Consider the following 18,024-nt stretch of genomic DNA (forward strand, 5'->3'; position numbering starts at 1 on the left):
AGAGGTCTCCATCCCCAGAGCAGAGGTCTCCGGCCCCAGAGCAGAGGTCTGCATCCCCAGAGCAGAGGTCTCCATCCCCAGAGCAGAGGTCTCCGGCCCCCAGAGCAGAGGTCTCCATCCCCAGAGCAGAGGTCTCCGGCCCCCAGAGCAGAGGTCTCCGACCCCAGAGCAGAGGTCTCCATCCAGAGCAGAGGTCTCCATCCCCAGAGCAGAGGTCTCCGGCCCCGGAGCAGAGGTCTCCATCCCCGGAGCAGAGGTCTCCGGCCCCCGGAGCAGAGGTCTCCGGCCCCCGGAGCAGAGGTCTCCGGCCCCCGGAGCAGAGGTCTCCGGCCCCCGGAGCAGAGGTCTCCGGCCCCCGGAGCAGAGGTCTCCGGCCCCCGGAGCAGAGGTCTCCGGCCCCCGGAGCAGAGGTCTCCGGCCCCAGAGCAGAGGTCTCCGGCCCCAGAGCAGAGGTCTCCAGAGCAGAGGTCTCCATCCCCAGAGCAGAGGTCTCCGGCCCCAGAGCAGAGGTCTCCAGAGCAGAGGTCTCCATCCCCAGAGCAGAGGTCTCCATCCCCAGAGCAGAGGTCTCCGGCCCCGGAGCAGAGGTCTCCATCCCCGGAGCAGAGGTCTCCGGCCCCAGAGCAGAGGTCTCCGGCCCCAGAGCAGAGGTCTCCGGCCCCAGAGCAGAGGTCTCCGGCCCCAGAGCAGAGGTCTCCGGCCCCAGAGCAGAGGTCTCCAGAGCAGAGGTCTCCATCCCCAGAGCAGAGGTCTCCGGCCCCAGAGCAGAGGTCTCCAGAGCAGAGGTCTCCATCCCCAGAGCAGAGGTCTCCATCCCCAGAGCAGAGGTCTCCGGCCCCCAGAGCAGAGGTCTCCAGAGCAGAGGTCTCCAGAGCAGAGGTCTCCAGAGCAGAGGTCTCCGGCCCCCAGAGCAGAGGTCTCCGGCCCCAGAGCAGAGGTCTCCATCCCCAGAGCAGAGGTCTCCAGAGCAGAGGTCTCCGGCCCCCAGAGCAGAGGTCTCCGGCCCCAGAGCAGAGGTCTCCATCCCCAGAGCAGAGGTCTCCATCCCCAGAGCAGAGGTCTCCAGAGCAGAGGTCTCCGGCCCCCAGAGCAGAGGTCTCCACCATTAGTCCAGGGTTAGAATTTGCTCTGTTCTATTTCAAAGAAGAAACTGAAGACACCGCCATCACGTGACTGACAATGGCGACGTCATTATTGCTGTACTATGATGATAGATCACATGACCTAACCTCACATATCAGGGCAGCATAGGGTTAAAGTCGGATGTTCCCCTTAATAGGTTTTATCTGAAACACAAACCTCTCTAAAGAACAGACTATGGGCGTCACTCCACTGCTGAGCTCCGCCCACTAAAGTCACGTGATCGCCACGACTGGTTCTAAAACCTTGATGCTGAGCTCCGCCCCTACATGAACTACTAAGTGTCCGGCTGCAGACTGAAGCTCCACTCTAGACAGGAAACATGTGACCTCTACTTTGTTGGTTTTTTTTCAATAAAGTTGATTTAAAAAAAAACACAAATATCAGAATGGAGCTCCACGTTAGACAGGAAACATGTCACCCATTTCCTGGTCACATGATTGTGACATCATTACAGGTCCTCCACCTCAGCATCTGGCAGATACAGATCAGGTCCTGGTCGGGCAATTGGTAATAAGGTAATTATATCAGGAGGGGATTTGTTACAGTGTGTCACCCCAGTAGTAAGATGATTACATGAGGAGGAGGTTTGTTACAGTGTGTCACCCCAGTAGTAAGGAGATTACATGAGGAAGAGGTTTGTTACAGTGTGTCACCCCAGTAGTAAGGAGATTACATGAGGAGGAGGTTTGTTACAGTGTGTCACCCCAGTAGTAAGGAGATTACATGAGGAGGAGGTTTGTTACAGTGTGTCACCCCAGTAGTAAGGAGATTACATGAGGAGGAGGTTTATTACAGTGTGTCACCCCAGTAGTAAGGAGATTACATGAGGAGGAGGTTTGTTACAGTGTGTCACCCCAGTAGTAAGGTGATTACATGAGGAGGAGGTTTGTTACAGTGTGTCACCCCAGTAGTAAGGAGATTACATGAGGTGGAGGTTTGTTACAGTGTGTCACCCCAGTAGTAAGGAGATTACATGATGAGGTTTGTTACATTGTGTCGCTGGTTCTGTGATTCAGGCTCCTCCTCTTCCCCTCCAGCTGACCCAGTTGTCTCCTCTTCTCCTGAATGATCCCCCAAGGATGGACAAGGACAGGAATGAGATGACTAAGAGAATATTACACTTCACCTTGGAGATCCTCCACCTGCTGACCGGAGAGGTGAGGTGACCCATCTACATTTCCACCATTGTTGTCCCCCATCTACATTTCCACCATTGTTGTCCCCCATCTACATTTCCACCATTGTTGTCCCCATCTACATTTCCACCATTGTTGTCCCCCATCTACATTTCCACCATTGTTGTCTCCATCTACATTTCCACCATTGTTGTCCCCATCTACATTTCCACCATTGTTGTCCCCATCTACATTTCTACCATTGTTGTCCCCCATCTACATTTCCACCATTGTTGTCCCCCCATCTACATTTCCACCATTGTTGTCCCCCATCTACATTTCCACCATTGTTGTCCCCCATCTACATTTCCACCATTGTTGTCCCCATCTACATTTCCACCATTGTTGTCCCCCATCTACATTTCCACCATTGTTGTCCTCCATCTACATTTCCACCATTGTTGTCTCCATTTACATTTCCACCATTGTTGTCCTCATCTACATTTCCACCATTGTTGTCCCCCATCTACATTTCCACCATTGTTGTCCCCATCTACATTTCCACCATTGTTGTCCTCATCTACATTTCCACCATTGTTGTCCCCCATCTACATTTCCACCATTGTTGTCCCCCCATCTACATTTCCACCATTGTTGTCCCCCATCTACATTTCCACCATTGTTGTCCCCATCTACATTTCCACCATTGTTGTCCCCCATCTACATTTCCACCATTGTTGTCCCCATCTACATTTCCACCATTGTTGTCCCCCATCTACATTTCCACCATTGTTGTCTCCATCTACATTTCCACCATTGTTGTCCCCCCATCTACATTTCCACCATTGTTGTCCCCATCTACATTTCCACCATTGTTGTCCCCCATCTACATTTCCACCATTGTTGTCCCCATCTACATTTCCACCATTGTTGTCCCCATCTGATCTCCCCTCCCCCCACACTCTTGTTATTGCTCTTATTGTTTTGTTATGTTTCCTGTTTTCCCTTCTTCTCCTCTCTTTTTCTTCATCCCATATTCCTTCTCCAGGATTTACATCCAATTTAAAATCCACAATCCTCTTTAAACATAAAAGGGCTGAACCTGAACTGTTCACAAGTTGGAGGAGACAGGTGACCAATATGTCATCATATGTTGAGGGATTCCCTTTCCATTGAACTTAGGGGTCTCATAAAAACCCCTGAGGACCCCCCTCCCTGCCCCACATAGTATTATCCCTCCATTTTCTGTATTCGGTGCTTTATGAGGGTTATTTTTTGCGCCATGGTCGGTAGTTTTTATCGATACCATTTTTATTTTTTATCGCTTTTTTTTATAAAAAATTTTTTTTTATGGTATATGAAGTGACCAAAAATGCTCATTTTTGGACTTTGGTGTTGTTTTTTGTTTTGTTTTACATGTTCTACAGTCCAGTTTTGCTACCCTTATTTTTTAATAGTTTGGACATTTACGCATGCGGCGGCACCACAAATGATTATTTTTATTTTTTATTACATTATTTTATTTAAAAAATGGGAAAAGGTGGGGGTGATTTACACTTTTATTATATTTTTTTGCACTTTATTATATTTTAGTCCCCATAGGAGAATAGGAGACTATAACATGTGATCATTACATTGCATACACTGTTCTGTGCCATAGCATAGCATTGATCATTGTTATCTGTGCTCGATTGCTCCAGCCTGCAGAGCCTGGCTGGAGCATCAGACGACCGATCGGACAAGGAGGAGGCAGGTAAGTACCCTCCCGCCATCTTCTCAGCTGATCGGGACATCGTGGTTTCACGGCGATGGTCCTGATCAGCTTCGCTGAGCTGCCGGGATCATTTTACTTTCGGTATAGACACCGCGATTGTGGTCTCTAAACCGAAAGTAAAATGATTGCGGCGTCTAAAGGGTTAATGCATTGGCATTAACCTTGGGCTCGGCTGCTGATAGTAGTCGGGACCCACCAGGTTTAAAGCATGCTCAGCTCACAAGTGCACCTCAAACCCGGTAACTGGACCAGGGCATACCGGTACGCCCTGCGTCCTTAACAGGTTAATAACTTTACACCCACAGGACCTTAAAGGGGTACTCTGGTGAAAACCTTTTTTCTTTTAAATCAACTGGTACCAGAAAGTTAAACAGATTTGTAAATTACTTCTATTAAAAAATCTTAATCCTTCCTGTACTTATTAGCTGCTGAATACTACAGAGGAAATTCTTTTCTTTTTGGAATGCTCTCTGATGACATCATGAGCACAGTGCTCTCTGCTGACATTATTATAATAATAATAATAATAATAATAACCCTTTATTTATTGTTGTCCTTAGTGGGATTTGAACCCAAGTCCCCAGCACTGTAAGGCAGCAGTGCTAACCACTGAGCCACCATGCTGCCCTTAGCATACAGATGCTATGCATGGTTGCTAAAAGACAGAGATGTCAGCAGAGAGCACTGTGCTCGTGATGTCATCAGTGTTCCAAAAAGAAAGGAATTTCCTCTGTAGTATTCAGCAGCTAATAAGTACTGGAAGGATTAAGATTTTTTAATTGAAGTAATTTACAAATATGTTTAAGTTTCTGGCACCAGTTGATTTAAAAGAAAAAAGGTTTTCACCGGAGTACCCCTTTAACCCCTTCAGGACCAAGCCCATTTTGGACTTAAGGACCAGAGCGTTTTTTGCACATCTGACCACTGTCACTTTAAACATTAATAACTCTGATGCTTTTACTTATCATTCTGATTCCGAGATTGTTTTTTCGTGACATATTCTACTTTAACATAGTGGTAAATTTTTGTGGTATCTTGCATCCTTCCTTGTGAAGAATCCTAAAATTTGATGAAAAATTTGAAAAGTTTGCATTTTTCTAACTTTGAAGCTCTCTGCTTGTAAGGAAAATGGATATTACAAATAAAAAAAAATGTTTATTCCCATATACAATATGTCTACTTTATGTTTGCATCATAAAATTTATGAGTTTTTACTTTTGGAGACATCAGAGGCTTCAAAGTTCAGCAGCAATTTTCCAATTTTTCACAAAATTTTCAAACTCACTATTTTTCAGGGACCAGTTCAGGTTTGAAGTGGATTTGAAGGGTCTTCATATTAGAAATACCCCATAAAAGACCCCATTATAAAAACTACACCCCCCAAAGTATTCAAAATGACATTCAGTAAGTGTTTTAACCCTTTAGGTGTTTCACAGGAATAGAAGCAAAGTGAAGGAGAAAATTCACAATCTTCATTTTTTACACTCGCATGTTCTTGTAGACCCAATTTTTGAATTTTTACAAGGGGTAAAAGGAGAAAATGTATACTTATATTTGTGGCCCAATTTCTCTCGAGTAAGCACATACCTCATATGTCTATGTAAAGTGTTCGGCGGGCGCAGTAGAGGGCTCAGAAGGGAAGGAGCGACAAGGGGATTTTGGAGAGTACGTTTTTCTGAAATGGTTTTTGGGGGGCATGTTGCATTTAGGAAGCCCCTATGGTGCCAGAACAGCAAAAAAAAAAAACACATGGCATACCATTTTGGAAACTAGACCCCTTGAGGTACGTAACAAGGAATAAAGTGAGCCTTTATACCCCACAGGTGTTTCACGACTTTTGCATATGTAAAAAAAAAAAAAAAAAAAATTTCCACTAAAATGTGTGTTTCCCCCCTAATTTCACCTTTTTGCAAGGGTTAATAGCAGAAAATACCCCCCAAAATTTGTAACCCCATCTCTTCTGAGTATGGAGGTACCCCATAAGTTGACCTGAAGTGCACTATGGGCGAACTACAATGCTCAGAAGAGAAGGAGTCATATTTGGCTTTTTGAGAGCAAATTTTGCTCGGGGAGCATGTCGCATTTAGGAAGCCCCTCTGGTGCCAGAACAGCAAAAAAAAAACACATGGCATACCATTTTGGAAACTAGACCCCTTGAGGAACGTAACAAGGGGTACAGTGAGCATTTGCCCCCCGCTGGTGTCTGACAGATCTTTGGAACAGTGGGCTGTACAAGTTTTCATTTTCACGGACCACTGTTCCAAAGATCCGTCAGACACCTGTGGGGGGTAAATTCTCACTGCACCCCTCATTACATTCCGTGAGGGGTGTAGTTTCGGAAATGGGGTCACATGTGGGGTTTTGTTTTTTTTGCGTTTGTCAAAACCGCTGTAACAATCAGCCACCCCTGTGTAAATCACCTCAAATGTACATGGTGCACTCTCCCTTCTGGGCCTTGTTGTGCGCCCCCAGAGAACTTTGCGCCCACTTATGGGGTATCTCCGTAGTCGGGAGAAATTGCATTACAAATTTTTGGGGGCTTTTTTCCCTTTTACCTCTTGTGAAAATGTAAAGTATAGGGCAACATCAGCATGTTAGTGTAAAAATTTAAATTTTTTTACACTAACATTCTGGTGTAGACCCCAACATTTCCTTTTCATGAAGGGTTAAAGAAGAAAATACCCCCCAAACCTTGTAACACAATTTCTCCCGAGTACAGAAATACCCCATATGTCGCCCTAAACTGTTGTCTTGAAATACGACAGGGCTCCAAAGTGAGAGCGTCATGCGCATTTGAGGCCTAAATTAGGGATTTGCATAGGGGTGGACATAGGGGTATTCTACGCCAGTTATTCCCAAACAGCGTGCCTCCAGCTGTTGCAAAACTCCCAGCATGCGTGGACAGTCAACGGCTGTCCGGCAATACTGGGAGTTGTTGTTTTTCAACAGCTGGAGGCTCTGCTTTGGAAACAGTGGTGTACCGGACATTCTTATTGGGGGAGGGGGGCTGTGTAGGGGTATGTGTATATGTAGTGTTTTTAACTTTTTATTTTATTTTGTGTTAGTGTAGTGTAGTGTTTTTAGGGTACAGTCACATGGGCGGGGGATTACAGCGAGTTTCCCGGCGCAAAATTTGCTGCATCTCAAGATGCGAGAAACCCACTGTAAAAGCCTCGCCCATGTGAATGTACCCTGTACATTCACAGGGGGGGGGGGGGGGGGGGGGGTGTGCACCAGCTGTTGCAAAACCACAACTCCCAGCATGCATGGTCTGTTAGTGCATGCTGGGAGTTATAGTTTTGCAACAGCTGGAGGCACACAGGTTAGGGAACACTGAGTTAGAAACAGACAATGTTTCCCAACCAGTGTGTCTCCAGTTGTTGCAAAACTACAACTCCCAGCATGCCCAGACAGCTGAAGGGCATGCTGGGAGTTGTAGTTCGGCAACATCTGAAGGGCCAGATGTTGCTGAACTAAAACTCCCAGCATGCCTGGACAGTCAGTGCATGCTGGGTGTTGTAGTTTTGCAACAGCTGGAAGAGCACAGATTGGAGACCATTATACAATGGTCTCCAAACTGGGGCCCTCCAGATGTTGCAAAACTACAACTCCCAGCATGCCCAGACAGCCAAAGGCTGTCTAGGCATGCTGAGAGTTGTAGTTTTCAGACTCCTAGAAGCAGCAGTGAAGATCTTCACTGCTGCCTTTGAGGACCACATACTTACCTGCCGGTCCCGTCGCTGCTCGTCCACGTGGAAGGTCCCGCCGCTGCTTCAGGTAAGGCTGCCGGTCCCCTCGTGTTCCCCCCCCCCATGCCGCAGGTCCCCGCGAGCCCCCGCAGCCATCGTCCCCCGTTCTGCCCGACTTCCAGGGGCGGGCAGTGCGGGGGATCTGAACTTTCACCCCAGATCACTGTGATTGGTCCACAGGGACCAATCACAGTGATCGCTGACCAGGACCATCAATTGATGGTCCTGGGGGTGAAGCAGAAGTTGTCCCCTGCTGGAAACAGCGGGACTTCTGCCAGTTAACCCGTGCGATGCTGCGCATCGCCGGGTTAACTGAATGTCATTTATAAACGCCGGGATGCGCGAACGCACTGCACAACCCGGCGTTTATATATGACATTCTGCGGGAAGGGGTTAACCCCTCAATTTTCTTTTTTTTGCATTTTCGTTTTTTCCTCCTCTCCTTCTAAACATCGCAACTCTTTTATATTTTCCTCCACAGACCCATATGAGGGCTTGTTTTTTGTGCGACCAGTTGTGCGTTGTAATGCCATCACTGACTTTACCATAAAATGTATGGCGCAACCAAAAAAATACTATTTGTGTGGGGAAATTGAAAAGAAAACCGCAATTTTGCTAATTTTGGAAGCTTTCGTTTTCACGCCGTACAATTTGCGGTAAAAATGACGTGTTCTTATTCTGTGCGTCAATACGATTAAAATGATCCCCATGATAACGTACTTTTCTATTACTGTTGCGCTTTAAAAAAAATTGCTAATTTTTTAACCAACTTAGTACATTTAAAATCCCTTTATCTTGACTACCAATAACTTTTTCAATTTTCCGTCTAAGCGGCGCTATGAAGGCTCATTTTTTGCGCCATGATCTGTACTTTTTATTGATACCAAATTTGTGTATATAAAACTTTTTAATAATTTTATTAATAAATTATTATTTTTTGAATAAAAGGTGACAAAAATGCAGCAATTTTCAAAGTTCACGCCGTTCACCGTACGGGATCATTAACATTTATATTTTAATAGTTCGGACGATACCAAATATGTTTATTACACTTTTTGGGGGTAAAATGGGGAAAAAGGGACAATTTACATTTTTATTGGGGGAGGGGATTTTTCGAAAATTTTGTTCCTTTTTTTTATTTTAAATGTTTTTTATTTTTTTTTTACACTATTTATGTCCCCATAGGCGACTATCTATAGCAATCACTTGATTGCTGATACTGTTCAGTGCTGTGTATAGGACATCGCACTGATCAGTGTTATCGGCGATCTTCTGCTCTGGTCTGCTGGAAGGTAGATCAGTGCAGAAGACGCCGGGAAGGTGACGCTGGCAGGTCTGATCCCCCACTGCCGGGCCGCGGGCGATCAGATCAGCCTTAAATGTAGCCGCACTGCCGCAGATGCCGTGATCTGTATTGATTATGGCATCTGAGGGGTTAATGGCAGACATCTGTGCGATCGCGGATGTCGGCCATTACCGGCAGGTCCCTGGCTGCTATCAGCAGCCGGGACCTGCCGTGCATGACCCGAGCATCGCTCCGTATATAGGATGTAAATGTACGTTCTGGTGCGCGAAGAACCTCCGCACCAGGACATACATTTACGTCCATGGTCGTTAAGGGGTTAAAGGGGTACTCCGGAGAATTTTTTTTTCAAATGAACTGGTGCCAGAAAGTGATACAGATTTGAGCTGCTGTATGCTCCAGAGGTAGTTGTGTAGTTCTTTCCAGTCTGAACACAGCGCTCTCTGCTGCCACCTCTGCCGTGTTGGGAACTGTCCAGAGCAGGAGAGGTTTATGGGGATTTTCCCATATTCTCATTGCAAATCTAACAATAAGACTCTTTCAGCATCTTTCTAACTTTGATATCCCCGGACCTTGCTCTATGGCTGTCTAAATGGACTGTGGGGCATTTCATTCCCTGGTCGGCGCACTATGCCTTCCACCACTTAAAATTATTCTAATACTCTGGGACACTTTCTCTCCGCCATATTGGGGATTTACGTGATGAGCGGGTGGAGCTCTGTATGCCTTCCAGCTCCGGAATCGGTACCTCTTTAGGATAACGCTTTGCGAGATTTGAGCAAATCTTCGATGGGGGTCTGTTTGGGCATTATCCATCCCTCACGCCCCATCACCCTTAGTGTGGGTCCATTGGTGGCCATTGAACATCATGGCCGATGGAGCGGATGTCTTTCTCTGTAGTGACGACACGTCTACTACAGTCTGAACGGTGCGCCCTTATCCACCCTCTTTGCCCGCATGGAGATCCTGGATGGCACAGTCCTTCTGTTCTACATAAGAAACACCATCACAGGGAGATTATAACTGGCAGAATTAACGCTACTATTGGTCCACCTATTCTGCCAGTACATGTTGTACACAATGGGACATAGGACAGAAGATAAGTGTCTGATTACAGAGGGGTCCGACCACTGGGACCCCCAGCGATCTCCAGAGCGGGGCTCAACTGTCTGACGAGCGCCCTAGACTTCACCTTTCGCGATTAACTGGCCTTGTTGGCACTGACGGTCTGTTCAATCAATCCAAGACCGTCACTGTCGAGATCAGTTAGCTTCAGAAGGTGGGGGTGCCGGAGTGCTCCTCGGGAAGAGTCGAGTCTCATTATGGAGATTGTTGTGGGTCCCAGTGTTTTGACCCAACCCCTGTGGATACGGAATATGGTTTCTTAAAGCTGAATAACCCTTATAAGACAATAGGACTGTTGGGCCATATATCTGTGCCCAACGCTGGGGTCAGTACATAAGTATATTAACTGCTTAAATTAATGTATATGATGGGGCTTAAAGGGGTACTCCGCCCCTAGACATCTTATCCCCTATCCAAAGGATACGGGATAAGATGTCTGATCGCAGGGGGCCCCCCGCAATCTCCCTGCTGCACCCGGCGTTCGTTTAGAGCATCGGGGGCAGAACCTGAGTCTCGTGAAGTCACGGCCACGCCCCTCAATGCAAGTCTATGGGAGGGGGCGTGATGGCCGTCACGCCCCCCTCCCATAGACTTGCATTGAGGGGGCGTGGCCGTGATGTCACGAGCTGGATGTGACCGTGACGTCATGAGCCTCCGCATCGCCAGTCATCCTGCGCGGAGTGAAGTTCGCTCCATGCATCGGATGTCTGGGGTGCCGCAGCTGAGATCGTGGGGGTCCTCAGCGATCAGACATCTTATTTCCCATCCTCTTAAATAGATAAGATGTCTAGGGGCGGAGTACCCCTTTAAAGGTATGTAAAAGTGATAGACCTACTTGTTGGGCCATATACCTGTTCCTAATGCTGTGAATCCATGCCAGTGTATATAAGGCCAGTTATCCCATCTGACTCTTTGTCCTCATTTTACGACATCCAATGATTGTTCTGTCTATGCGACTTTTGAAATTGCTGAAGAGACGGTTTGTGACTATTTGGTGGTCCCTGATGAAGCAGCATTTACAAAACGGGAGAAACATGTTGGAACCGGTTTGAATCTGTTTTGTACTTTCACAGTGGAGACAACTGGTGTTATTTAACAACTTAGTAGCTAGTTTATGTTAATTGGGCAGGTGGGAGGGAACTGTCGCGTTCGGAGAGCAACTTAATATCAGGAATACAACATTTGAGGGGAGGGGTAGATATATACAATCATAGCTGTAAATGTTGGCACCCCTGAAATTTTTCTAGAAAATGAAGTATTTCTCACAGGAAAGGATTGCAGTAACACATGTTTCGCTATACACATGTTTATTCCCTTTGTGTATATATATATATATATATAGATAGATAGATAGATAGAGATCTCCTCTCCTCTGTGTGTATATATATATATATATATATATATATATATTGCAGTAACACAGGTTTTGCTATACACATGTTTATTCCCTTTGTGTGTATTGGAACTAAACCAAAAAAGGGAGGAAAAAAAGCAAATTGGACATAATGTCATTAAACTCCAAAAATGGGCCGGACAAAATTATTGACACCCTTAACTTAATATTTAGTTTCACACCCTTTGGAAAAAATAAGTGAAATCAGTCACTTCCTATAACCATCAATAAGCTTCTTACACCTCTCAGCCGGAATGTTGGACCACTCTTCCTATAACCATCAATAAGCTTCTTACACCTCTCAGCCGGAATGTTGGACCACTCTTCCTATAACCATCAATAAGCTTCTTACACCTCTCAGCCGGAATGTTGGACCACTCTTCCTATAAGCATCAATAAGCTTCTTACACCTCTCAGCCGGAATGTTGGACCACTCTTCCTTTACAAACTGCTCCCGGTCTCTTATTGGACGGCGCCTTTTCCCAACAGTAATTATAAGATCTCTCCACAGGTGATCAATGGGATTTAGATCTGGACTCATTGCTGACACTTCAGAACTCTCCAGCACTTTGTTGTCTCCATTTCTGGGGCTTTTTGACGTATGTTTGGGGTCATTGTCCTGCTGGAAGACCCAAGATCTCAGACGCAAACCCAGCTTTCTGACACTGGGCTGTACAGTGCGACCCAAAATCCATTGGTAATCCTCAGATTTCATGATGTCTTGTACACATTCAAGGCCCCCAGTGCCAGAGGCAGCAAAACAACCCAAAACATCACTGACCTCCCCCATATGTCACTGTAGGTACTGTGCTCTTTTCTTTGTAGGCCTCATTCCGTTTTCGGTAAACAGTAGAATGATGGGCTTTACCAAAAAGCTCTATCTTGGTCTCATCTGTCCACAAGACGTTTTCCCAGAAGGATTTTCGTTACTCAAGTTCATTTTGGTAAAATGTAGTCTTGTTTTTTTATATCTCTGTGTCAGCAGTGGGGTCCTCCTGGGTCTCCTCCATAGCGGGGTCCTCCTGGGTCTCCTCCATAGTGGGGTCCTCCTGGGTCTCCTCCATAGTGGGGTCCTCCTGGGTCTCCTCCATAGTGGGGTTTTCCTGGGTCTCCTCCATAGTGGGGTCCTCCTGGGTCTCCTCCATAGTGGGGGTCTTCCTGGGTCTCCTCCATAATGGGGTCTTCCTGGGTCTCCTCCATAGTGGGGTCCTCCTGGGTCTCCTCCATAGCGGGGTCCTCCTGGGTCTCTTCCATAGTGGGGTCCTCCTGGGTCTCCTCCATAGCGGGGTCTTCCTGGGTCTCCTCCATAGCGGGGTCCTCCTGGGTCTCCTCCATAGCGGGGTCCTCCTGGGTCTCCTCCATAGTGGGGTCCTCCTGGGTCTCCTCCATAGTGTTTAATTTCATATAAATGTTGACGGATAGTTCGTGCTGACACTGATGCTCCCTGAGCCTGCAGGACAGCTTGAATATCTTTGGAACTTGTTTGGGGCTGCTTATCCACCATCCGGACTATCCTGCGTTGACACCTTTCATCAATTTTTCTCTTCCGTCCACGCCCAGGGAGATTATCTACAGGTCCATGGGTTGTAAACTTCTTGATAATGTTGCGCACTGTGGACAAAGACAAATCTAGATCTCTGGAGATGGACTTGTAACCTGGAGATTGTTGATATTTTTCCACAATTTTGGTTCTCAAGTCCTCAGACAGTTCTCTTCTCCTCTTTCTGTTGTCCATGCTTAGTGTGACACATACAGACACACAATGCAAAGACTAAGTGAACTTCTCTCCTCTTTATCTGCTTTCAGGTTTGATTTTTATATTGCCCACACCTGTTACTTGCCCCAGGTGAGTTTAAAGGAGCATCACATGCTGGAAACAATATTATTTATCCACAATTTTGAAAGTTTGGTGACATTATGTCCAGTTTGCTTTTTTTCCTCCTTTATTGGTTTAGTTCCAATACACACAAAGGGAATAAACATGTGTATAGCAAAACCTGTGTTACTGCAATCCTTTCCTGTGAGAAATACTTCATTTTCTAGAAACATTTCAGGGGCGCCAATATTTACGGCCATGACTGTAGATGATTTAATTATTATTTCTTCTGGTAAACAGAAAATCTGTATTAAAATATTACAATGTGGTGTTGACAATGATCCCTGTAGTGTGAATTAGTTCTACAGAACTGTCTGTCTCATTGTGGATGAGGTCTCCAGAACTGACCCCAGTATTCCAGATGTGCTCACTAGAGCTCTATACAGGGGGCACAATCTCCTCTTTGTAGTGAGGGAGGAATACTGGGGTCAGTCCCGTCATTGTCTCTCTCCATACACAGGATTACACCATAGTGAAGAAGACATGGGACAAGGAGCCTCCACTTCTGTCACTGATACATGAGCAGAAAATCCTAGAACTGACCAACAGGATCACTGAGCTGCTGATTAGAGAGGTGACACTGCTGGGACATTATACAGTAATGGAGGGGTCTGGTGATGACTGGAGAGGTGACACTGCTGGGACATTATACATTAATGGAGGGGTCTGGTGATGATTAGAGAGGTGACACTGCTGGGACATTATACAGTAATGGAGGGGTCTGGTGATGATTAGAGAGGTGACACTGCTGGGACAGTATACAGTAATGGAGGGGTCTGGTGATGACTGGAGAGATGACACTGCTGGGACATTATACAGTAATGGAGGGGTCTGGTGATGACTGGAGAGGTGACACTGCTGGGACATTATACAGTAATGGAGGGGTCTGGTGATGACTGGAGAGGTGACACTGCTGGGACATTATACAGTAATGGAGGGGTCTGATGACTGGAGAGGTGACACTGCTGGGACATTATACAGTAATGGAGGGGTCTGGTGATGACTGGAGAGGTGACACTGCTGGGACATTATACAGTAATGGAGGGGTCTGGTGATGACTGGAGAGGTGACACTGCTGGGACATTATACAGTAATGGAGGGGTCTGGTGATGACTGGAGAGGTGACACTGCTGGGACATTATACAGTAATGGAGGGGTCTGGTGATTGGTGACACTGCTGGTACATTATACAGTAATGGAGGGGTCTGGTGATGACTGGAGAGGTGACACTGCTGGGACATTATACAGTAATGGAGGGGTCTGGTGATGATTAGAGAGGTGACACTGCTGGGACATTATATAGTAATGGAGGGGTCTGGTGATGACTGGAGAGGTGACACTGCTGGGACATTATACAGTAATGGAGGGGTCTGGTGATGATTAGAGAGGTGACACTGCTGGGACATTATATAGTAATGGAGGGGTCTGGTGATGACTGGAGAGGTGACACTGCTGGGACATTATACAGTAATGGAGGGGTCTGGTGATGATTAGAGAGGTGACACTGCTGGGACATTATATAGTAATGGAGGGGTCTGGTGATGATTAGAGAGGTGACACTGCTGGGACATTATACAGTAATGGAGGGGTCTGGTGATGACTGGAGAGGTGACACTGCTGGACATTATACAGTAATGGAGGGGTCTGGTGATGACTGGAGAGGTGACACTGCTGGGACATTATACAGTAATGGAGGGGTCTGGTGATGATTAGAGAGGTGACACTGCTGGGACATTATACAGTAATGGAGGGGTCTGGTGATGACTGTATCATTGTGTGTCAGGTTCCTATAAGGTGTCAGGATGTGGCGGTCTATTTCTCCATGGAGGAGTGGGAGTATGTAGAAGGACACAAGGATCTGTACCAGGACATAGTCATGATGGAGGATCACCGGCCCCTTACATCACAAGGTAAGAAGAGACATATATATAGATATCACTCTCACTACCTAGTAACATAGAAATCTATTCAGCACTGATGTATTCATTCCCTGTGTGTTCCCTACAGATGGAGTCATTGATAGAAATCCACCCGAGAGGTGTCCCCGCCCTCTGTATTCCCAGGACTGTCCAGAGGAAAATGTCCTAGAGAAGCATCAGGTAGATGAGGCTGATCCTATATCTCTATAATGGGGTCCTGCAGTCATAGATGTGGGGATAGATTTTGGGAGTCTCTGTTGCTCCTCCTGTCTGCTGTATTGTAGTGAATTGTTCTATATGTCACATCAGGGGGAAGATCTGACTATTATTAAAGTGGAGGATGAAGAGTGGATGATGGACGATCACCCAGGTATGGGGGAAGAGACGGAGGAAATTCCAGGAGGTGTTACCCCAGGTATGTAATACTCCATGTCCAGGTATATGAATGGATCAATTATTTAACAAATTGTCCATGGCAACTTATTTTTCCACTATCCAACACCTAAGTAGAACTTTACATCTTTGTAAATTTCTTCTTTAAAGGCTAAATAACAAGCTGACTTCAGCACCTGTGCTGACCTGGGCTACTGGGAAAACCCTGACTGGCCCAGAAAGGCCCCACTACCAACCTGCTTTACATCCCATAAAAAAACAAGCCAATCACAGGCCTTCACAGCTATGGTCCACTAAAGATTCAATTCTCACCCAATTTTCCCTGGACGAGATCTGCGCCTCTTGGTTGCTATATATTACAGATACCTTGGGGAAATATAACGATGCCCGACCACGACTCCTGCCAGTTTCTCACATTGTATATACAGTATGATATATAGAGTACAAAGCCAATCTCCTGACATTGCTTTTCGTAATTTTCTGGGTAATCTGACTGTCCAGATCCATCATTATCAGGAAGCAATTGTTCCTCATTATTGTACATGTAGTGTATTAGCACTAGGTCATGCCTCCTCCCTTCATGTCCTGTATGACTGATGTACAGGGCTGAGCTTCCAGCAGGGGTGGGGGAGGGAGAAGGCATGCATGCTGCTGCTTGAAAGCTTGTAATTCTGCAGCCATTAGGCTATACAGATCTCATTGTCATGGATATGAATTCATCCTGAAAAAGGGAAGGCCGATAACATCTTTTTTCTTTGAAACTCAAACTAAATTTTTTCTTTCACAGAACATTCCAGTAAGAATTCTGAGGGAAACTTCATGTTTTCCCTGAATGAAGAAGGAGAATATGGAGAGATCATGGAGCGCTCCTCAGGAGAAGATGGAGAGATCATGGAGCGCTCCTCAGGAGAAGATGGAGAGATCATGGAGCGCTCCTCAGGAGAAGACCTCCTTGCCCCTAATGTCCATCCAGGACTTCACAGTACAGATGGATCCTATAATTATCCCCCTAATTTTGAGGAACCTTTTCCTGACCAACCACCGATTGAGGGGGGGAGGATTCGATGTGATGAATGTGGAAAAGAGTTTACTAGAAGATCAAGTCTTTTCACACACAAAAGAATTCACAAAGGCGAAAGACCCTTTTCATGTTCAAAATGTGGGAAATGTTTTACCCAAAAATACCATCTTGTTACACACGAGAGAAGTCACACGGGAGAGAAGCCGTATACTTGTTCAGAATGCGGGAATAGCTTTACAAATAAATCAGCTCTTGTTACACACGCGAGATGTCACACAGGAGAGAGGCCATATTCTTGTTCAGAATGTGGAAAATGTTTTGCAATTCAATCAAATCTTGTTAGACACGAGAGAATTCACTCAGAGCAGCCATATTCATGTTCAGAATGTGGGAAATGTTTTACACAACAGTCCAGTCTTCTTGCACATGTGAGAAGTCACGCAGGAGAGAAGCCGTATGCATGTTCTAAATGTGGCAAATGTTTTATAAATCAATCACATCTTGTTAGACATGAGCGGATTCACACAGGAGAGAAGCCGTATTCTTGTTCAGAATGCGGGAAATGTTTTATAAATAAATCAGATCTTGTCAGGCATGAGAGAATTCACACAGGAGAGACGCCGTATTCCTGTCCAGTATGTGGGAAATGTTTTAAAAATAAATCAGACCTTGTTTCCCATGAGAGAGGTCATACTCATGTTCTAAATATGGGAAACGCTTTGCAAATTAATCAAATCTTGTTAGACATGAGAGGATTTACACAGGAGAGAAGCCATAGTCCAGACCAGAATGCTGAAAATGATTTATAAATCAGTAGAAATGAGTGAATTCACACAGGAAAGATGTATTCATGTTCAGAATGTGGGAAATGTTTTACAAATAAAAAAATAAAAAAGATTTTGGGCAAATCAGACTGTTTTTGTCTCAGATTGATAAATCTAGGTCTATGTTCTAATTTGGAATGTATGAAATGCTAGGAAAAGAAATAATATATTTTACCCAACTTTGGACATTTAACCCAATCCTTTGGGTGCAATAAGCCTGAATCTGCTAAACACCCAAATTATATTTATCTGAAGTGAATTAGAGATAAGCGAACTTACAGTAAATTCGATTCGTCACAAACTTCTCGGCTCGGCAGTTGATGACTTTTCCTGCGTAAATTAGTTCAGCCTTCAGGTGCTCCGGTGGGCTGGAAAAGGTGGATACAGTC

The 18,024-nt window shown here is 45.7% G+C and overlaps 1 protein-coding gene across 1 annotated transcript; it reads left to right on the plus strand.

Moving 5' to 3' along the window:
- The first annotated feature begins 1,621 nt into the window (after positions 1–1,621).
- On the plus strand, positions 1,622–17,709 carry LOC130285142 (zinc finger protein 2-like). The gene is made up of 7 exons (XM_056536441.1): positions 1,622–1,658; positions 2,181–2,300; positions 13,939–14,052; positions 15,262–15,388; positions 15,486–15,577; positions 15,707–15,812; positions 16,578–17,709. The coding sequence occupies exons 2-7, from the start codon at positions 2,223–2,225 to the stop codon at positions 17,618–17,620; spliced, it is 1,560 nt and encodes a 519-aa protein (XP_056392416.1). The 5' UTR covers positions 1,622–1,658; positions 2,181–2,222; the 3' UTR covers positions 17,621–17,709.
- Positions 17,710–18,024: the final 315 nt, after the last annotated feature.

Source organism: Hyla sarda, chromosome 1 (assembly GCF_029499605.1).
Source record: "Hyla sarda isolate aHylSar1 chromosome 1, aHylSar1.hap1, whole genome shotgun sequence".
NCBI lineage: Eukaryota > Metazoa > Chordata > Amphibia > Anura > Hylidae > Hyla > Hyla sarda.

Coding starts and splice junctions, on each gene's coding strand:
- LOC130285142 (XM_056536441.1), top strand. CDS start 2,223: ATGGACAAGGACAGGAATGAGATGACTAAGAGAATATTACACTTCACC. Junction 15,389..15,485: donor CCGGCCCCTTACATCACAAG/GTAAGAAGAGAC, acceptor TGTTCCCTACAG/ATGGAGTCATTGATAGAAAT. Junction 15,578..15,706: donor ATGTCCTAGAGAAGCATCAG/GTAGATGAGGCT, acceptor ATGTCACATCAG/GGGGAAGATCTGACTATTAT.